At 38.8% G+C, this 23,576-nt stretch overlaps 1 protein-coding gene across 3 annotated transcripts in view; it reads left to right on the forward strand.

Moving 5' to 3' along the window:
* Positions 1-23,576, forward strand: part of LOC105223097 (proton-associated sugar transporter A) — a 176,438-nt gene that overhangs the window by 39,278 nt on the left and 113,584 nt on the right. The window contains exon 1 of one of the 3 annotated variants that reach the window (XM_049450000.1): positions 18,030-18,475. The exons of the other annotated variants lie outside the window; for them this stretch is intronic. Coding sequence (XP_049305957.1) covers positions 18,288-18,475 — 188 coding nt within the window. The 5' untranslated portion in view covers positions 18,030-18,287. Of the gene's footprint in view, positions 1-18,029; positions 18,476-23,576 lie in introns of those variants that run through there. 3 annotated transcript variants of the gene reach the window in all.

A 23,576-nucleotide genomic window follows, 5' to 3' on the forward strand; every position in this document is an offset into this window, starting at 1 on the left:
AGTCAAATCAATCCGCAATTGAATCTCCATCTAGATCATCAGCTACACTTGTACGCACCGCACATTTTACCTTTAAAGATATTCAGGAAAGCCTTTCAATCTTTGATGGCAATGACACGTCCGATGTAGAGAAGTGGATTGAGCAGATAGAAGAGAATGCAGAAATTGTAAATTAGAACGAGGTTCACAAATTTATATATGCGAAACAATTACTACGTGGTACCGCTAAACTTTTTGTAAGTAGTCAAACTGGGTTGCGTAACTGGAACTCCCTGACATCTGCTCTAATCAAGGAGTTTGGTAACAAGTTGTCGGCGGCTGACGTTCATAAAGTACTGGGTAAAAGATTCAAGAAGCCGGGGGAATCATACCGTGAATATTTATATGCGTTGATGGAGATAGGCAAATCTGTACGCTTGGATGAAGGAAGTTTATTAGAATAGACGGCATTCCCGGTTCTAAATTCAGTAAGGCTACACTGTACCAGGCGAAAACCATAAGCGAGCTTAAAGAACAAATAGTCACTTACGAAAAGATAACACGGGACTCGAGGGATAATCATAAGAAAGTTGAAATACATAATAGGGCCAAACAAGAAAACATTAATTCTTCGCTGCCAGCAAGAGTCGAAAAGAGGTGCTTTAAATGTGGCGAATTTTCGCATGTAGCGAAAGAGTGCAAGCACAAACAATTCAAGTGTTTTAAGTGCCAACAAATGGGGCATAGGTCGTTCGAATGCAAGGCGCAGCAAGGCGCCTGTACAAAGCATGAACAGGGTCACGTAAATTCAATCGGTTAAGTCTCTAAAGCTAATTTGAAACTTAAACAAATAAAAATTTGCAATGTCGACGCATGGACTCTAATCGATACGGGCTGTAGTTTGTGTCTGATGCGATGTGACACATTTAGCAAGCTGGACAAATCCATAAAGTTAACTCCAGAACAACGGCAGTTGTTTGGTATCGGTGCAGCTAAAATATCAACGATGGGTAGTTTTGAGGCCATGGTATTGATCGATAACAGCCCTGTAAACTTGACATTCCACGTCGTAGAAACAGGTGACATTAGCTACGAGGTGATCCTTGGTAATTAAATTTTTAAACATTTCGACATGATGGTTCGCGACGATGGTGTTGAATTCAAGAGAAGAGTGATTACACAGAGTAGTGATAAATCGGATGGGGCAAAAAATGACGTATCAAAGGACGATGATCCGATGACAAACATTTTCTTAAATAAATGCTTTAACATTGATTTTAAGAAAACAGATTACGATCTAAGTCATCTTAATAACCAGTTAGCAAGCACGGTAAGACAGATGATGGAACAGTATGAACCGAAGAAAGACGATAACCCACTAGTGAATATGAAAATCGTTCTCACCGACGTAGTTCCTGTTTACCAACCACCACGAAGGGTGTCATATGAAGAGCAAAAAGTGATAGAAAAACAAGTCGAACAGTGGTTAGACGAAGGCATAATACGCCCAAGCTGTTCAAGTTACGCATCACTTGTGGTGCTCGTGTCGAAGAAGAATGGTACAAAACGACTTTGCTGCGATTACCGTAAACTCAATTCGAAGATCATACGGGATAATTTTCCCATGACCCTAATTGATGACGCGCTAGAGAAGCTTAGAGAAGCGAACGTATACACAACTTTGGATCTGGCCAATGGCTTCTTCCACGTACCGGTGGATGCGAATTCGCGCAAATAAAGGGTGATTTTTTAAGAGCTTGATAACTTTTTTTTTAAAAAAAACGCATAAAATTTGCAAAATCTCATCGGTTCTTTATTTGAAACGTTAGATTGGTTCATGACATTTACTTTTTGAAGATAATTTCATTTAAATGTTGACCGCGGCTGCGTCTTAGGTGGTCCATTCGGAAAGTCCAATTTTGGGCAACTTTTTCGAGCATTTCGGCCGGAATAGCCCGAATTTCTTCGGAAATGTTGTCTTCCAAAGCTGGAATAGTTGCTGGCTTATTTCTGTAGACTTTAGACTTGACGTAGCCCCACAAAAAATAGTCTAAAGGCGTTAAATCGCATGATCTTGGTGGCCAACTTACGGGTCCATTTCTTGAGATGAATTGTTGTCCGAAGTTTTCCCTCAAAATGGCCATAGAATCGCGAGCTGTGTGGCATGTAGCGCCATCTTGTTGAAACCACATGTCAACCAAGTTCAGTTCTTCCATTTTTGGCAACAAAAAGTTTGTTAGCATCGAACGATAGCGATCGCCATTCACCGTAACGTTGCGTCCAACAGCATCTTTGAAAAAATACGGTCCAATGATTCCACCAGCGTACAAACCACACCAAACAGTGCATTTTTCGGGATGCATGGGCAGTTCTTGAACGGCTTCTGGTTGCTCTTCACCCCAAATGCGGCAATTTTGCTTATTTACGTAGCCATTCAACCAGAAATGAGCCTCATCGCTGAACAAAACACGCGCGCGAAACACATTTCGAACCGAACACTGATTTTGGTAATAAAATTAAATGATTTGCAAGCGTTGCTCGTTAGTAAGTCTATTCATGATGAAATGTCAAAGCATACTGAGCATCTTTCTCTTTGACACCATGTCTGAAATCCCACGTGATCTGTCAAATACTAATGCATGAAAATCCTAACCTCAAAAAAATCACCCGTTACACGGCATTTGTTACACACAGTGGCCAGTATGAATTTCAGTATGTGCCTTTTGCCTATTCAACTCACCAGCAGTATTTTGCCGTTACATTCATGCGATTTTGAAAGATTATACAAAAGAAAGTAGTTGCTTATATGGACGACCTCGTGATCCCAGCAAAGACTGAAGAAGAAGCTTTGGGAAAATTAAGAAGGGTATTGGAAACAGCATCTGATAAAGGACTGAGGTTTAAATGGGAAAAATGTCAATTCCTCAAACAAAAGATAGAGTTCTTAGGGTACGTTATCGAGAACGGAACTATCAGACCTAGTACAGACAAGACAAAAGCCATAGAAAACTTCCCCTTACCGCAAACAAAGAAGTCCTTGCAGAGATTCTTAGGCTTAATGTCTTACTTTCGACGTTTCATCAAAAGTCATGCTTTAGTTGCGAGGCCATTGTCGGATATGCTGAAGAAAAACGGAGAGTTTAGCCCTTTCAGCCCCAAAGGACTTTTTAAACGATGTCAAACATATATAGAAGTTGCTTATAAGCAACTTTGGGGCTAAAAGGGTTAATCATGATCATGAAGTTGATCTATAAGATGTGTATTTTAAACAAGTTTTTGTGTATTTGACTTTTTAAACGATGTGAAACATATATAGAAGTTGCTTATAAGCAACTTCGGGGCTGAAAGGGTTAGAATGTGTGGCGAAGCGTTAGCATCGTTCCAGCAATTGAAAACAGCCCTTATTCAGGCACCAGTTCTAGCGCTGTTCACTCCTAAAGCGATGACGGAAATCCACACCGACGCCTCTATGTATGGATACGGAGCCATTCTTCTCCAAAAGAACTCCGAAGACCAACAACTCCATCCAATCCAATTTATGAGTCGCAAAACAACCCCTGCTGAACAGAAATATCACTCCTACGAGCTGGAAGTACTCGCCATAGTCGGAGCGCTTAAAAAGTGGCGCGTGTATGTATTGGGGTCAAGATTTAAATTAATCACTGACTGCAACGCTTTTACGATGACGTTGCAGAAAAAAGACGTACCGTTACGTGTAGCAAGATGGGCAATGTACCTCCAGGAGTATGACTACGTAATTGAACACCGGCGGGAAACACAGATGAGACACGTGGACGCTCTTAGTAGGGTTGAGTGTATGGTTATAGAAGATTCATTAAGACACCGACTTAGAGAGGCACTTTTGAAAGATGCGTGGACGAAAGCAGTACGTAAGATTTTAAAAACGAAAAGCTACGAAGACTTTTATATCTATAACAATATTCTTTTCAAAGATTCAGCTCGACAGCTGATTGTGGTACCAGCGCAGATGGAGAGAGAGATAATTGAGATAGCACATCGTCAAGGACATTTTTCTGTTAACATGACTAAAGATTGCATTGAGAAGGATTTTTACATACCTCGCATAGAGTCAAAGGTTGCGGAAGTTGTAAGCTGTTGCATAGCATGTATCGTAGTGAATTCAAAATCAGGCAAAAAAGACGGCTTTCTATCACCTATAGACAAGGAAGACAAACCTTTGGTGACCTTCCACTTAGACCATGTTGGTCCACTTGCGGCGACTCGGAAGCAGTATAATTATATCCTCGTAGTAGTGGACGCATTCTCAAAGTTTGTGTGGCTCTATCCCACAAAGGATACCGGAGCTGATGCAGTAATTGACCGACTAACAAAGCAACAAGCAACGTTCGGTAATCCCAGAAGGATCATCACCGATAAAGGTTCGGCTTTTACATCTCACGCATTTGAAGATTATTGCAAGGATAACCAAATACAGCATCTGCTTATTACAACCGGAGTGCCGAGAGGAAATGGGCAGGTAGAAAGGATGCACGAAATTGTTATACCAATGCTGGCAAAGCTATCGCGAGACAATCCCGATCATTGGTATAAACATATTGGGAAAGCTCAACAATACATAAACAACTCCACTCCGAGAAGCACAAAAATAGCGCCTTTTAAATTATTGACAGGATGTGACATGAGGATGTCAGAATCGGCACCACTAGCCGAAATCATCGAAAACGAAGCAATTGAGTCGTTCGAATCCGATCGCAATGAAGCTCGACAATTAGCAAAACAGAACATTTCAGCGATTCAGGAGGAGAATCGGCGTAGCTATAATCGTAAACGCAAGGAGAACGTAAATTATGAAGTCAATGACGTAGTGGCTATAAAGCGCACTCAATTTGGTACAAATTTAAAATTGAAGCAGAAATACTTTGGGCCATATAAAATAATCCAAAAGTTACCCCATGGCCGTTACAGAGTGGAAAAGCTAGATGAGGTGGAAGGACCTAAATTGACTTCGACAGTGGCAGAGTATCTCAAACCATGGCGTCCAGAATTCGGGTCGAATCCTAAGTCAGGAGGGCCGAATGTGGGAGTGACAGACGGACGTAGGACCAGAAGTGGACGTAGCTTTGACGTGACAAGAATGTAACAGATAACAACCCTGTTGCTACAGGACAAGAACGTAACAGATAACAACCCTGCTTCTACAGAAAAGAGGCGAGACAACGAACGAACGAACAAGTAGAGACAGAGAACGATTATTAGCTTAACCGACTCTAACGAACGATCAAACAGTTTCAGGTTTGGCATCAACCAGAGCAGACGCTCCGGTTATATCATACGTTAAGGACAATTGTATTAAGCTATAAGTGCATAATTCAAATAAATAAATTAACGCTTTTAATTAAATATAACCGCCTATATGTATTAAAAATTAGTACTACATTCCTTCAGAGCTGCATACTAACACTAGAAAATTTCTGCGGTAAAATTTCTTTACCATTTCTTAAGCGTTTTTTTATTTGAAGTTTTTACATTTCTTGAGAGCTGGATACTACGCCTAACACATTAAAGTATAAAACGTCAACTAGAGGAACGAAATCCTAGAAATACACATATACCCTACTACTTTATATAACTCATCCACTGTCCAACGTATTTCAATAAGGTATGTGAGGGAAATAAAAATCATTATGTGCAGCATATGGAAATTGGGTCACATACTAAAAATCTAATCATATAGAGTGAAGTCTGCCGGATGTTCGGAAATCTTGTCATTAGTTATACTGCGGCTAGGTCAAGTTCTCGTGTGCAGAGACACACTGTTAAGATGAAAGTACGTGTTCCCATTTTAATTGAAAAAACTTACACATTAGCCGATATAAACGGTATACGTTTATTCCAAAGTAAACAGGACTTTTTAAATCTAGCACCCCCTGGTGGCGCCATCTATGTGTCGACTGGTGCATTAGAATCTGCTATTTTTGTCGATTGTGAGAATTTCATGACATTTCATACATTGGAAGTGAAGTTGTTACGTTTTAGCTGTCAGTATGTTTGTGTTATCGGCGCGGAAATAAGCTTCGAACAAAGAGCCAACATTAAATTTTGTTTTAAAATTGGTAAAACTTTTACCGAAACGTTTCAATTGATGAAACAAGTTTATGGCGATGATTGCCTATCCCGAAGTAGAGGTTTCAATGTTTTCAAAGTGGTCGTGAGGACATAAATAACGATCAACAAGTGAGCCAATCAAAATCCGTGATCACCAGAAATTCCATCGAAACTGTGCGTGAGTTCATTAAAAATCAGCCGAAATCATCATTGAAATTCATGGAAATGGAATTGAACATCTCCAAAACATCGATTTATCGCATTTTGACCGAACTTTTGGGCTTACGAAAGTTGTGTGCACGGCTTGTTCCGCACAAATTGACTGACGACCTAAAATTGCTCAGAATCCAACATTCGAAGGACATCATTAAAGAAGTCAAAAAGGACAAAAACTTCCTTTACAATATTGTCCTGAAAAGAATCGCCATAGGGCTAAATGGAAGGCACTGGACGAGCCGAAACCCAAAAAATCTCTCATGGGGAAGTCAAAAGTGAAGAGAATGCAGATTTGTTTTTATGATTCTCAGGTTATTGTCCACAAAGGATTTGTTCCACTCGGCCAAAACGTTAAAGCGGTATTCTACCTTGGAGTTTTGAAGCGTTTGATGCGCCGTATTCGACGTGTTCGGCCCGAATATCGCGAAGATGAAAGGCGTTTGTTGCACAATAATGTGACGTTTTATTAATCGATGCTTGTCACCAATTATTTGATCAAAAATCACATTTTAACTATTAACCACTCACGGTATTCACCTGATATGGCACCGTGCGACTTCTTCCTTTCGGAAAAATGCATTTGGCCATGAAAGGAAAGCGTTATGTAGACGTAGACGCCATTTAAAAGGCTTACACCGGCATACTGGCAGCCATACCGGCCAACGAGCTAAAACACTCGTTCGACATACTTTTGGACCGTGCAAAAAGCTGTATTGAAGCAGAAAGAGACTATTTTAAATAAAATAAATTGATTTTGCCGAAAAAATAATTTCTTCTGTTTTTTGTTAAGTCCGGTTTACCTTGGAACGATCCTTGTAAAGTCACCCGAAAATTCGATAATCAGTATAATAAGTGTTTGGGCGCAGAGGGATTTATTGAACCGATTCAACCAATTTTTTGATACACAGAAATATTATTATCAGAATCTCTTTGAATATCAAGTGTTTTTCCTATACATTGACCGATGTTTTCGGGCAAAAATCATATAGATAGTGTCCACAAATTCGTTATCTAGAGGCTTGAACGCTTTTCGTGGGAATTAAAAATTTTTGGTCATAAAGTGGCATACACTATCCACGCCCATCGTTCCTTTTTATAGCACATTGCCGGTAGAAATTTTTATATTTGTGCTGGGCGAATTTGGTTATTGTATCTTTATTGGTTAAGGAGATATGTTCACTAAACTTATTAGATGGTGGGGCCACGACCACTTTTTCGAAAGTTTTTGTCGAAAGGTGCCCCCTTACGACCATCTACAAACTCGTAATTTTTTTGTACTAAAGAATGTGCATGCCAAGTTTCATCAAGATATTTCAAGTTACAGCTAGCAAGAATAGAATCCAATGTGTGTTTTACGTGGGTATCTACGTGCGGAGGTTCAAATCCACGGTGCTTACTATTACTAGAAGCACATAGATCAAAACAATGCGTTGATCAGCGCCCCAAAGCATATGTGCATGCACAATACTACACCTTGGAAGAACCAAAGCATGAGTGCTGCCACATACACTTATACTTTGGTTCCAATCGGTTCGGGTGAAAACCAAAGGAAACACCCTAGCCACCTTGGTCGGGTTCGAGGCCCATCTAAAACCTCTGCCGTACTCTGGGTCCGGCACCCGGCCGCAGTGCGACTCCACATTGCACTAATGCCCTTCCTGCGTTTAGGTTTAAACCACAGCCACCACGAATCTTCCCAAAGGGCCAAACCCAATGAGCAGATTGGAGTTTCCTCCAAGGGCAGACTGCTCCCCGTGGTACCATGTTTTAGTCTTTGGTGTGACCTGTAGCTCTCGCTACTGCCAGTCGAGCCCCTAAGAACTCCGAGGAGTTCTTAACACTTTGAGCACCGCGTTTACCATCGGTGGACATTTATGTTTTGACGATTTGGGACAATGTGACCACGGGTGGGCACGCGGGGCTCAAAGTGTTAAGAACCCGGCTGTATGAGTGTGTTGTGTGTCGATTGATAAACTAGTGTTTGTTATACAATTGCAAACCCATTTAAAGAATATAATATCATTTCAACAAATATTATAGCACTTTTCCGACTTATTAGACCATGCTGACATTCAAAACAGACCTGTACTTGACAGAATTTTAAATTGTGTTGTATGAAAAGTAGGCGTGGTTGTTATCCAATTTTGCGGTGCACGCCCACTGTCCCATTTTCATACCAGCTCCCATAAAGCCCTCTTATTACATCTTGGTGGTAAATTTTAATGTCTCTGACGTATTTAGTTATTGATTTATCGCGCTTATATTAGTTTTTAACAGCATCTTTTTATGGAGAGTGAACGGCATTACCTTCGGATTTTACCCATTTTCACACTGCCGGTAGATTACAGCTGCCACGAACGGACGGACAGACAATTAAACGATTTTAAATTTTTGTCGTCATCCCGAACATTAATATACATACATATACATACGTATCGTTAGGTGAACAATACTTTAATACCCTGTAGCAACTGGTTGGAAGAGCATACAAGTGAATTTAATTATTTTGAAATCAAAATTGTAAACATTTTATTCCTCTTTTAACTTTTATTTATTTTTCATTTTATTAATATTTTATAAATGTTTATTTTGTATTCACACAAAATGTTCTTCTTTGTACAAAATTTTATTAGCACTTGGGTTTCACTAAACAATTTTAAACTAATGTTATGCAGCGTTGCTTCGAACGAAAAAGGCGCCCATTCCGATCTAACCAATCCTTTTTTTATCGGTTGTGGGTGGTGAAAAAAGCGAAGTGTTGATGTGTAGTGTGGTTGGTATGATGTTTAGCTGTGGTTGTGTGGATGATATGTTGTGTTGCACTGGGTTGTGTGACCTTTTGGTATGTTGCATGTGGGTTTTGTGCGATGAGTGCTGCGAGGAGGATGTGTGCGACTTAGAAAAATATCGCACGACCAGATATTGCATACACATCCCGGCTCCCCTAGGCATATTAATCGCCTAGAAGTCTTTGCAACCGTTGAAGAGTGCTTACTACGGCGTTCAGTCCAGTTGATTTGCGTTGTTGATTATGATGACTGTAGTTTGGCGGAGGTGGTCGTGAGTGCGCTCCCCTGGTGCGCCTGGAATGGACACTTTTCGGCGCTGGACGGGATCCTCGTGTTGTCTGTGCCTGCTATTTGTGTGGATTGTTGGCAGATTGACTTTTTTTTATTTAAAAGACTCATATTTAGTAAACATTTTGTAAAATTTTCAAAAAAAAAATATAATGACTGCCATCATTACGACGCCATTTCCGGCAGTCCCTCGGAAAAAAGGTGCATCCGCGTTGTCAGCAGAACTTCTTTCAGGATAATCAGAAATAAAAATAAAAAATACGTGTTTTAGTAAAGACAATAAACTGGGTATTGGACGAAGGAAAAGAAAAAAAATTAAAATTGGATTTTTAGCAGACGATTTATAAAAAAATGCAAATTTCGATGAAAATTTCTCGACATTTTTTTTTTAATAGTTGTAATTAAAAAAAAGAAAATCCTTCGTTCAAGATCTTGTAAATGATATCTCGAAGACTTGTGTAAAATTTCATCAAGATCGGTTGAGTAGTTCGCGAGAAATCTTGACAACCGACTTTGAAAACACAGTTTCGAGAAAAACGCTCTTAAAGACGACGCACTTAGCCTAGATTGCCTCGAGCGCACAAGTTCTCAGGGTTGTATCTCCGAAAGTATTGATCAGATCAACTTGAAAATTTAGGACAATATTCTAGAAATGTTATAGAATTTAATAAGATAAAAAATTTTTTTTCGATTTTTTGAAACTGTGAAACCCATGTAACCCCTTAACAATTCATTCTGTTGGCGTTGAGTTTATCAGGTCGCATAACCCCGTGATGTGGCAGATAAAAAGATAAATATCTACCTTTAGATGCATTTTCCTATGGTACAGCTTCTTCCATATGATTTATGTCTAGATATTCGTCCATCACATTATCATATGCTGGTTTAAGCTCACTTTTCCTTATCAGGCTTTTTCCAGGCTTAGAAATTGCTGGACTACTGATATTCTGGTGTGGCCTAGAGCTATGGTTTCAGAAAAAATTGGTATGAATGGTAGTCGCACAACATAACGACCATGTGCGTTTCTTGTTAATGTGGACTTGTAATAGGCTTCCCATGCCTGGTCTTCTTCTGAAAGTTGAGTAGTCTGAGGTAATTCTTCTACTTCCTAGAATTTTTTGAGTTCATTATTTAAATATTCGTTTGAAATATTTTCAACTTCAGTTGTAAAAGAATTAATTTTTTCTCTATACCTTCAAGAACTATTTGAGGTATTAAGGCAATATCTAATAACATATCGATTTGTGATGGGGTATGGCAGCTGTGATCTGCTAATTTGAGAAATGACCTTTTGGTATGTTGCATATGGGTTTTGTGCGATGAGTGCTGCGAGGAGGATGTGTGCGACTTAGAAAAATATCGTACGACCAGATATCGCATAAACATCCCGGCCCATCTAGGTAGATTAATCGCCTAGAAGTCTTTGCAACCGTTGCAGAGTGGTTACTACGGCGTTCAGTCCAGTTTATTTGCGTTGTTGATTACGATGACCGTGGTTTGGCGGAGGTGGTCGTGAGTGCGCTCCCCTGGTGCGCCTGGAATGGTGCACTTTTCAGCGCTGGACGGGATCCTCGTGTTGTCTGTGCCTGTTTTTTGTGTGGATTGTTGGCAGATTGACCTGGCGAGGGAATCGATGAACCAAGGTATGATGAGGGCGTTAACAATATTGGCATGACAGGTCGGTTGGGAATTCGAATGTGGTATGGGAGTCTTCCAAGCAATTCATGCAATAGGCGTGTGCGCGGGTGATCTGTTGGCGTTGAGCTGACTTCATGACTTGAAGATGGTGCACCTCTTCAGAACATGGGGTCTGTTGCGTCATGCGACTTCATAAATCAAAAAATATTTTTTATGAACTAAATTTGTTAAAATATTTGTATACATTATAAAAGTTTTACATTGTGTAAAATACTTACAATTTTTGTAATATATAAGTATAACCATAATCTACTACCTATGTATTATAATAATCTATTACAATGAACTTAGGATGCTGAATTGAATTAGAACTACATACTTACCCCTTTTTTGTATACATACTTACCTCTAGTCTAAGCCGTTAGGTTAAGATTTAGGCTAACTAATGAACTGTTGAAATAAAGAATGTTATTGTATTAAAGACTATAATCGCGAACGGACGTTCTTCTTTTTTAACCTGGATTTTTTAAAACCGAAATAGCACAGGCAATTAGCTTTTAGTTGCGCATACTAGTGAATCTAACGTGTAGAACTTCAGCCTTAAAAACGCTTAAGGTTTTTTCATGGAGCCCGAGCAGGGACTCAGTGCGTGGCTGTAAAAAATTTTCGAAGAAAGTAATACTTAGGGTATTAATTTAATTTCTAACGGGTGAGCAATTGCCTGTGAATTTTCCATTACTTCCGGTTTCGGTCGAGTGCAAGTGACAAAAGTAACAAATATTGAAAATAAATGTCTGGACAAAGACATTAAAATATATATATATACATAAAAAAAAATTCAAAAAAAAATTTTACATTCAAAAGCAGTGGCTTGTGAAAAATATAATATATGTATCATCTACATATAAAATAATTGCGAAGTGTACACTTGCGACATATGCTGAAGTGAATAAAAACGAAACGAAGTGGTAAAATAAAACATAAAGAAAATAAGATATAAACGAACCAAAACTAAAAATTGAAAAAAAATTGATGGAAAGTTTGTGAAGTGTGTGGTGAAAAAATAATACAAGTTTACATGACAAACGTTCGGCAAAATTCACCAATCTAATAGTGCGCAAACAAAAAGAAAGAAAAGAAAAGAAACAAAAACCAAGAGGTGGATAAATAGTTTGATCAGGCATATTTGTGCAAATACAGTGGAGTGTCAAAATATAAGCAGTTCTAAATAAAGGCATTCTATTTTTTCTGAGGCGCTAAATGTGGTTTCACTGTTAGTGCGGTAAAGCAAATTTATTAAAAACTACCGCCAAAAATATAAAGTGCAGTTGAAAAAAAAATAAGAGTGTCGCGAGTGCCGCTAAAAAGTGCCGGAAAGGAGGTACAAACCCGTTAAAAAAAAGCCGTAAACCAAAACCGATAACTTTGGCCGTTAAAACGTTAGACTATTTGGGGTAACATCACGTCGGTACCGAACGGGCTTGTGTCAACACCATCGTCCCACTGCTGCCAAGTCAACGTCAACAACACCGTCGCTGCTAACGTCGACGCCAGATCCGTCTCTTCGTGGGAATGAGCTGCAATTGCATTCTCTGCAAAAGGGAAGTGAACGCAGGCAAACCGCCTATGCATTCACAACAGGTAACGAGTGCGAATCACTGAAAGTGGTGCGAATAAAGAAAAAAAACGAAAAGTAAAAAAAAAAAGAGCAAGTGCACACTTTCAGTTTTTGGCTCTCCCTCTTTTCACATTTTTTCACATACGTATATTTTCTTATTGCATATATTTATATCTTAATATTCACATACGTATATATACATACATATGTATGCATTTATGCATTTATGCATGCATGAAAGAGGGATTGTGGGATTTGCGGTAGCATTGTTAATTAAACATTAAGGTGCGACATTTTTTATCTTGCAGACAAAAATTTTTTAAAATTTGAAACGAAATAAAGTTTTACGGTTCTTTGGAAAATTTTCTCGCTTAAAAATAAAAAAAAAAAACATTTTCAAGAACGTTCAATTGTGCTATTGCTTATTTTGCGTACTTCATAGGTTTGGCTTTCGTATACTTGGGAATCGATATCATTTTTTCTCGTTGTCGTAACCGATTCCAAATATATTTGTTGCCAACCTTTATTGCTATTGGTCTGGCTTTCGTATATTTGGGAATCGCTATACATATATTTTTCGTTTTCGTTATCGATTCCTAGTATATCTGTTGCCAACCTGTATAGTTTTTTTCCGGAAATTTAATTTAACAAGCAAAAATGAGCAAGCCAAAGCCAACTATCGCCAACCTCTCTCCGAGTAAGGAGTTGATCGACTTAAAATCATTAAAGCGTCAAAGGACGGTGGCGAAAAGTAGCATTTTGCGAATAAAAACGGGTCTTCTAGAAAAAACGATGTCATTAGATCCAATAGAATTGGAATGTCGTCTTGACATACTAAACTCACATAGTGAGAAATTGATGAAATGCCAATCTAAAATTGAAGAGATTGATGAAGACGACATGGCCCGAGGGGAGTTAGAGGACATAATTGTAGAAACAAAATCTATAATTAAAACAATTTTGGCCAAAAATAGAACATCTATTGCTGAAACATCGTTCGTAAAAAAATCGTAATCTGGGGAGGCTCTAGGCAAGGTAAAAGCGTTTCAAATGTCGGATGAAAACTATCCGAAGGCGTTGGCAAGTCTCAAAAAGGTTTATGACAATAAATGTTTGATTTTTTTTTAATACGATTTCAAAACTTTTTGAGATGCCAACTATCCCTAAGCCATCAGCCCCTTCATTGCGCGCGATGATTGATGAAGTGTCGGCTGTATATGACTCATTGCTATCGCTGGGCGATGAGAAACAAATCACAAATGCGATAATTATTCACATAGTCATGACAAAAGTTGACTCTGCTAGCCGATCAAAATGGGAAGAACAGCTGGATTACGACAAGTTACCATTGTGGAACGATTGTGAAGCTATCCTAAATAGACGGTACCAGCACCTACCAGCTGAAGGCGCATCATCTTCGAGGACGAGCAGCTTTGAAATCGACGAAGAGGTGGTGTGTGTCGATTCTCCTTTCACCTTCTCCTGGAGTTATGCGTTCACTGCCAGTCAGCAGGCTGGAGAAGTGTTCCCCCCTAATTTAAGTATGCTCTGAGAATCGGTGGCTAGATCACCTTGAGGGGTTCTACAGGAGTATGCTCCGGTCTTAAAACCTTCTGTAGGTCGCCGCATTATTTCGTAGAATTTTCGAGCATTACCCCTGTCGGCCAGCTTGTCAAGCTCTTCGTACTCACGCATTTCGGCCTCTTTCTTTTTCTGTCTGTAAATGCGTCTCGCTTCACTCTTCAGCTCTTGGTATCTATCCCATCCCGTACGTGTTATTGTCGCTCGTAACGTTGCGAGGTAGGCAGCCTGTTATCTCTCCGCTGTGACACGGCACTCCTCGTCGTACCAGCTATTCTTTTGCACTTTCCGAAAACCAAGCGTTTCGGTTGCGGTTGTACGTAAGGAGTTTGAAATGCCGTCCCACAGTTCCCTTATACCGAGTTGTTGACGACTGCTCTCGGAGAGCAGGAGTGCAAGCCGAGTAGAAAAGCATTTGGCTGTCTGTTGTGGGTGCAGCTTCTCGACGTCGAACCTTTCTTGTGTTCCTTGCGTGCGTTTTTTGCTGCACAGAGTCGGGCGCGAATCTTGGCTGCAACAAGATAGTGGTCCGAGTCGATGTCAGGACCTCGGTGCGCACGCACATCTAAAACACTGGAGACGTGTCTTCCGTCTATCACAACATGATCGATCTGGTTGGTGGTTTTTTGATCCGGAGACAGACAGTTAAAGTCACCAAGCACGATTTTGACATCGTGGCGGGGGCAGCTCTCATAAGCTGCCCAAAAAAGGCATCTTTGGTCACATCGTCCTTCTCTTCCGTCGGGGCGTGGGCGCAAATCAGCCATATGTTGAAGAACCTCGCTTTGATACGGATTGTGGCTAGACGTTCATTCACCGGATTGAGTGATAGTACTCGGCGACGAATCCAACACCAAACTTGCACTCCTGTATATGGCCACTGTAGTAAATGTCACAAGGACCTACTCGTCTCTGTCCTTGTCCCGTCCATCGCATTTCTTGGACGGCGGTGATGTCAGCCTTTATTTTCACGAGAACATCAACCAGCTGGGCAGCGGCACCTTCCCAATTAAGGGACAGGACATTCCAGGTGCATGCCCTCAATTCGTAGTCTTTATTTCGTTTTCCATGGTCGTCATCAAAACGGGTTCTCTCATCCGAGGCTGGTTGTTAATTTTCATTGGGGGGCTTTTTTACGTAGCGGGTCCCAAACCCAGCGCACAACCCTTTGTAGGGGATATTTCGCCTTCTCTCTTTAATTCGCCTCCAAACGAATGTTCTTAGGCTACCCAGAGGATATGTGGTCAAAGACGGGAAGTCGTGAGCTCCTTGAATCAACTGTAAAAGAATCGTTTCTGGCCACTCCCAAGTGAATGGCAATCAGAGAACTTTCCTCACTTGCGTGAACTTCTACACATATCTCCATTTCAGTTGAATGTTATTCAACTAAACCAAAAACTGATTTTAATAAAATTGATTTACTTTTGCATGATATTTTTCTTTGACTGCCGGAGAACGGATCTGAGTACAAAAGCAGTCGGTTTAGCAAGTCCTGGTTTGTAGCGATCCGTTAGTTATTTCGTGTATGATCAAGTCGATACATCTTAACGTCCTTATTGCTTGATTCAGCAGATTCTTATGAGAGCTCTTCAGTTGAAACTGGTGCATATTGAATGACATTGGGAGCGATGTTATGAGTGATAAAGGAAGATAATTCGAGGAATAATTTGAAGTTAATTCCTGTGCAGGATCTAGCGCTCATCTAGTGCATATATGGGTTATTAAACTGTGTCCTTTTGAAATTCGAAATTGTAATCGAACAGGACGGCAATAGCGGGTGGACGAAGGTCTGAAGTTTTTCCAAATTTGTTTGTGCTCTTCATCATTGTGCGATTTTATTATCAGTTATACAGGGACAAATAAATTATTGTCTTTCAAATAAATATTTTCAAATTTCTGATTATATTCGATCTGGCCAGAATTGTCATCAAAGCCACATATTCCTATTGATAATAGGTAATTCGAGGACTCATTCCGTTCATTAATTACATTTGTGACGCAATGTGGTCCAATATTTTTTTATCTCAACTTCAACATCAGATTCTGAGACCTTTATTTGCTCAGGATAACTGCTTTTCCTTTAAGATGTTATCATGGTGGGGTGCAATAAAGGCATACGCAATAAAGCCATAAGGCAATAAAGTCATATTTTTTGGTAATAAAGCCATATGGCATTATTTCCAATGGGAAAGAGAAATAAAGCCATACAAAAAATTTTACAAATGAGAAATAAAGCCATATCTTGTAATAGGCGAATATACAAATTCTTTTCGCGTAGAACTCCTTTTTGCGTGGGCGGCCTTCGGCCGCACTTCAAAAAAAATAACTCTAGTCGGTCCAACACTGGGGTGTATCAAATTCTTTTCGCGTAGAACTCCTTTTTGCGTGGGCGGCCTTCGGCCGCTCTTCAAAAAAAATAACTCTAGTCGGTCCAACACTGGGGTGTATCAAATTATTTTCGCGTAGAACTCCGGGCGCCGCGCCCCGCTGGCCTCATCTTCGCGCTAATGCAGATATATTTATTTCCTGTATACTTACATGCGCGTCAATTGCCTAATATTAATTATTAGGAGTTGTTTGTATCCACATTGCGGAACAATACTGAAAGTGGCGTCCATCAAATAGGGCTGGTAATTTTTGTCTCACCAGCAACGCTAAACATTAACTGAAACCCCTAAGCTAAGAAAGAAACAAATTTGAAAGCGAAATAAAGCCATATGGCTTAATTACCAATTGCAATTGGAAACAAAGCCATATAGGATTTATGGCTTTATTACCAAAATTATATGCCTTTATTACCAATATGGCTTTATTGCGTATGGCCTTATTGCACCCCACCGTTATCATAGCAGGGTAAAAGTTAATATCAAGTTTTTTGTTAACGAAGCTTCTAATAAGTAGATACTGAAGCTTTATTAAATTTGCTTCGGTGATAAATGATATTACTTCACACATTTTATAAACACCAAAATTCAAAAATGTAATATTATATAATATATAGGCGTGAAATATAAAAGATAACACAAAAAATCACATGCCTGGTAGAATAATATGAATAATAAAGAAATTTGCAAAAAGTTGCAGTTGAAATCAAAACCATAGACTTAGAAAACATTAACTGATATAAACAAACTTGATTCATTCGAGGGCGAGACAGGGATCACAACTTTTTGTATACCTTAAATCGATGTATAAAGAAAAACATACCATTCAAAAAGGCACTTACAAAACAATTGTTTTAAAATAATAAAACAACATCTTATTACATAAAACTCACTTTGTTATATAACATATACCTTTATTCTCGATATTCATTTCGATTTATGGGGATTAAATACGATTTTATATTACAACTTAATTTATTATAAGAGATAATTTTTAAGCTATGAGTATTTTCTTTGCATAGTCCGCGTGTTTCTATTGTCTCACTTCTCTCGCTTTTCGCAGCTCCTACGAATGGGATAAAGCAAAAATGTATTTACCGTTAGTTTTATTGGTATTTTAAGAAATAGCTTTGATACAAACTGTGGTAAATTTTAAAATTTTATTTTTTTATTTTTGGCCTATTTAATCGGGTTAATTAAATTAGAGCATCGTTCGTCAAGTGTATCGAGATAAAGAGAAGAATAAGAAGAGAATTGAAGAGTAAATCGCTAATTTGCCAAAATTTTCATAATGGCGTCCACGTTCTTATCGGGCTCTCTCGTATGTATAAATATTTTCGTCACTACAGCGCAAACGCGCATGCTTGAAAGTAGTAACGAAATATTGGCCTTATATATTTATTTCCATATTTTAAATGCACGTATTGCAACACATGCTTACATATATAAATATGCACATATTTGACCGGTCGTACTATGTTTCGTTGGTCATGAAATAGTTTTTTGAGAGTTCAGCAAGGAAACGAAATAGTTATTGTGCTGTGTATTACTAGTATTAAGTCAAAAGAATATTATTAGTTACATAAATTATGTACATATATTGTTATCCTTACTCGTTATTTTTCATATAATAAAACCTCTCAATTTGTATAAATCGAATGTGAGTTTAGAAGCTGTAAATAAACTTTTATAAATTTTTTAATTACAATGGAGAAATTGAATGAATACGAGGGTTTTTCTGGTCGGCTACATCACTGGCGTGAATCTTTTAAAGAACTAATTTTAACACAAAGGGAAAGGGATTCGACAAACATTTTTGAATTTTTTAAGAATGCTGCGACTAAAAATTTAAGTGGAAATATTAGCGCTACTCAAGATTTTTCACACATATACAGGTAAAGTTGATATATTAGCTATGAATAAAATGATTTAGTATTGTTTAATAAGTGCCCCATTTTTTGCGGTTAGCAACTATAACGTCAAATTTACTCTTAATTGGCTTAGTGTTTACGTATGTATGTATTTTAATCGGAGGATTGATTTCAAACAGAGAGGCATGTAAAGTTCAAGTTTCTCCCTATTTATTATACTAAACATATTTTGTTAATTTTAAAAACGTTTATATGAGTATGAATATAGAAATAGAAAGAAATAAATATTAATTTCATACCATAAATCTTTTGGAAGTTCAATAACCCTCTGAGGCAACGCTTACTTTTGGGTAAAATTTCGCGTCTGGTAAAATACTTGCTTAGATGAAAGAATACTTACATGAAACACATCGTTTTATCCCCTGCCAACCTTTGTGCTGAATATCTCGTTCAGTAAATGAGTTTTATTCAAAAAATGGTTTGGTTCTCGAGTTCTTTTAGGTAATGTCAACAGTTAAGGAATCGCCTCGGTGTGAAATTTTCGAAAAAAAAATTGTTTTTTTTTTTTGTATTTCCGGATAGTATACACATAACATTGACACAAATTTTGAAATCGAAATTCAAGTTATTACGGTCGCTACAGCGTTTCTTGTAGAATGGGAACAGAGTCGGAAACGCTCCAACTCCAACCTTTAAACGCGTTTTTCTCAGAATAGGGTTTTCGAAACGGTTTCCACTCCCAATGGAAGAGTTTTGCAGATAACTAATTACGATTTGGAGAGAACATTTTAATGTTATTCTCTATCGCGCTAAGGAAGCTTTTATTTTATTTTTTGGAAATCTTCCTATTTTTTTCTACGACAAGCTGCCAAAAAAGGGCCCTATTAATAAAATTGGTTTAGATCCTTTTCTAGATCTCATATTCCCAATAAAATGACTTTCCATTATTTGTTTAGCTTTCCGTTCTATACTCGATATACTCGTATGTTCGTATCTCTCTGAAGTGAGGTCAATTTAAATATAATAATTAAACCGTAATAAGTGGGTCTGCCATCAATAATACATATATATAAGTTAATAATACACTAAATTTTATTTTACTTGTTTTGGTTTCTTCGAATAATGCTTAACATGTTAAATACCACGAGTATTATACGAATAGTTTTATTCACCTCACGATTGTTTGTAACACTTGAAACTTATCGAGAAAGATATAGTGTCTTTCTTTACTTTTTCCGTTTCCAAGTAAGAAAGCTAAGTTCGGGAGCGACTGAACATTTTATACTCTTGCATCAATCAAAGCCAGGGAAATACCTAAAGATGTAAAACGTCAACCAGAGGATCAGAATCTCAGCAATTTTATATGTACATAAAGTCGATTAGAAAAACAAAAATCGTTATATGTATTAATTGGGAGTTGGAGTAGAAACAACCCGATTTTATCTATTAACTATCATGCCACACACTAAAAAAATTTTCCATGGGGTTCATTAAAGCAACTCGCATGCAACCACCAACCATATGGAGCAAAGTCAGCCGGATGTTCGAAAATCCTGGTAATAGTTTCTGCCTTATTTTATCATTTTTAGGCACACAAATAGACTGTTATGAGCGAAACATGTTCTGTAATTTTCATTGAGATAACTTAAATATTGGCTTATATGTGCAACATAAAATCACATGAAAGATAGCAAACCTTTATAGATTAGGGCTAGTTCTTCTGTGACAAAATGACCGTTAAATGCGGTGATAAGCATAAAACCAGCGAGTGCCACCACAATCCACCCATTGGTAATAAAAGTACTGTCAAGAAGCAGAATCATGTACAGACGAGTAAGCTCACTTTTTCTGAAGTACTGAAAAGCCACTCAAACGTGGTGAACGAAAAAAACACAAAGATGACCGAAGACCTACTAAATCAAATCCTAGAGATGTTAAATAAACAAGATAAAATTTTACAAAAGAGAAAATAGATGTATGTCTAATATCTGAAACTCATTTTACGAGACACAGCCATTAAACTTTCAAAAGCTACGATATCTATCATAAAATCCACCCTAGTAATTAGGCACTGCTGTTATTGTTAAAAACAGCATTCAACATTATGAGGATTGAATAATCAGTACTTACAATATTAAACCACAACTACTACAATAAATTCAATGGACTAACCATTGTCAATTACCGCAATATATTGCCCGCAGAGATACAAAATCCTCGTTGAAGAATATAAAGAACTTCTCAATATGCACAAAAAAAAAATTATTATGGGAGGCGACTTTAACGCTAAGTACATATGTTTACTGGGGATTGCGCCTAACGACAGCTAAAAAGCGAGACTTATCCAGGCAGCTCAAGAAACCGGGTGTGAGTTTGTATTGACCGGAACACTGTTGGCCAACTTATTGGCCAGCGGACACCAACAAAATACCAGATGTAATAGACTTTTTTATAACCAGGAAGATATCTCGAAATTTCATAGAAATAGAAGGTAGGTTAGATCCAAGCTCTAATCACTCCCCATTATATTTAACAGTAAGTGAAACAGTCATTAAAAGAGATCTTAGTCTGAAGCTGTACAACAAAAATACGGACTGGACTTTGTTCAAACACATATTTCAGACTAAAATAGAGTGTCCGAAAATCACAACAATTGAACAACTAGAGTTAGAAGTTAACACATTTACGAAAAAAATTCAACAAGCAGCTTGGGATAATACTCCGGCGATAAAGCGGAAAATTATAGGTTCAAATTACCCTAAAGAAATAAAAATCCTTCTAATTAAGAAAAGAAAGTTACGACGAAAATGGCAACAAACTCGCTCACCACTCGACAAAACAATCCTTGATAAGGCAATAGCAGAATTAAAACGAGAAATTGCTCATATTATGAATGAGTCAATTAATAAACATTACTCACTCTGGAAAAGTACAAAGTATCTGAAACGTCTAACAAGTCTCATTACATCACTAAAAGTCGCTCCCAATACATGGGCTAGAAGTGATTGTGATAAAGCTAATGCATTTGCAAAACACCTAGCTGAAACCTTTCGTCCAAACGAGGATAGTGAAATCACGTTCTTCAGTAGTATTCAACAGGATCATGCAACAATCCCAACAATCACCATTTGTGAATTTAAAAGTGAAATTAAAAAGCTCAAAGTTTATAAAGCAGCTGGCTTCCATTTAATTACAGCTGAAGTATTAAAGCAGATACCATACAAATGTTTACGGAAGCTCACCTATCTTTTCAATACAGCAATCCGTCTGACACTTTTTTCAAGCCTTTGGAAAGTTGCCGAAGTCTCGTCATATAGACCAATTTCAATACTTCCACAAATCTCAAAACTTTTCAAAAATTAATTTATCTAAGATTAAAATCTATAATCGACGAAAAGCAGTTAATCCCATCGCATCAGTTTGGTTTTAGAAATAAGCATTCAACAATAGAACAAATTCACAGAATAACATCTCTCTTCTCTTTACTGGCGTAGACACCGCTTACGCGATTATAGCCGAGTCAACAATAGCGCGCCAGTCGTTTCTTCTCTTCGCTACGTGGCGCCAATTGGATATTCCAAGCGAAGCCAGGTCCTTCTACACTTGGTCCTTCCAACGGAGTGGAGGTCTTCCTCTTCCTCTGCTTCCGCGGCGGGTACTGCGTCGAATACTTTCAGAGCCGGAGTGTTTTCATCCATCCGGACAACATGACCTAGCCAGCGTAGCCGCTGTCTTTTAATTCGCTGAACTATGTCAATGTCGTCGTATACTTCGTACAGCTCATCGTTCCATCGAATGCGATATTCGCCGTGGCCAACGCGCAAAGGACCATAAATCTTTCGCAGAACTTTTCTCTTGAAAACTCGCAACGTCGACTCATCGGTTTTTGTCATCGTCCAAGCCTCTGCACCATATAGCAGGACGGGAATTATGAGCGACTTATAGAGTTTGGCTTTTGTTCGTCGAGAGAGGACTTTACTTTTCAATTGCCTACTCAGTTCGAAGTAGCACCTGTTGGCAAGAGTAATCCTGCGTTGGATTTCCAGGCTGACATTGTTGGTGGTGTTAATACTGGTTCCTAAATAGACGAAATTATCTACAACTTCAAAGTTATGACTGTCAACAGTGACGTGGGAGCCAAGTCGCGAGTGCGACCACTGTTTGTTTGATGACAGAAGATATTTCGTCTTGCCCTCGTTCACTGCCAGACCCATTTGCGTTGCTTCCTTGTTCAGTCTGGAGAAAGCAGAACTAACGGCGCGGGTGTTGAGACCGATGATATCAATATCATCGGCATACGCCAGCAGCTGTACACTCTTATAAAAGATTGTACCTGCTCGATTAAGTTCTGCAGCTCGAATAATTTTCTCCAGCAGCAGATTGAAGAAGTCGCACGATAGGGAGTCGCCTTATCTGAAACCTCGTTTGGTATCGAACGGCTCGGAGAGGTCCTTCCCGATCCTGACGGAGCTTTTCGTGGTGCTCAACGTCAGTTTACACAGCCGTATTAATTTTGCGGGGATACCAAATTCAGACATCGCGGCATAAAGGCAGCTCTTTTTCGTGCTGTCGAAAGCAGCTTTGAAATCGACGAATAGGTGGTGAGTGTCGATTTTTCTTTCACGGGTCTTTTCCAAGATTTGGCGCATGGTGAATATCTGGTCGGTTATTGATTTACCAGGTCTGAAGCCACACTGATAAGGTCCAATCAGTTTGTTGACGGTGGGCTTTAATCTTTCACACAATACGCTCGATAGAACCTTATATGCGATGTTGAAGAGGCTAATGCCACGAAAGTTGGCGCAGATTGTGGGGTCTCCTTTTTTATGGATTGGGCATAGCACACTTAAATTCCAATCGTTGGGCATAGTTTCGTCCGGCCATATTTTGCAAAGAAGCTGCTGCATGCACCTTATCAGCTCTTCGCCGCCGTATTTGAATAGCTCGGCCGGCAATCCATCCGCCCCTGCCGCTTTGTTGTTTTTCAGTCGGCCAATTGCTATTCAAACTTCTTCATGGTCGGGCAATGGAACGCCTGCTCCATCGTCATCGATTGGGGAATCGGGTTCGCCTTCTCCTGGTGTTGTGCGTACACTGCCATTCAGCAGGCTGGAGAAGTGTTCCC

This window comes from Bactrocera dorsalis, chromosome 2 (assembly GCF_023373825.1).
Source record: "Bactrocera dorsalis isolate Fly_Bdor chromosome 2, ASM2337382v1, whole genome shotgun sequence".
NCBI lineage: Eukaryota > Metazoa > Arthropoda > Insecta > Diptera > Tephritidae > Bactrocera > Bactrocera dorsalis.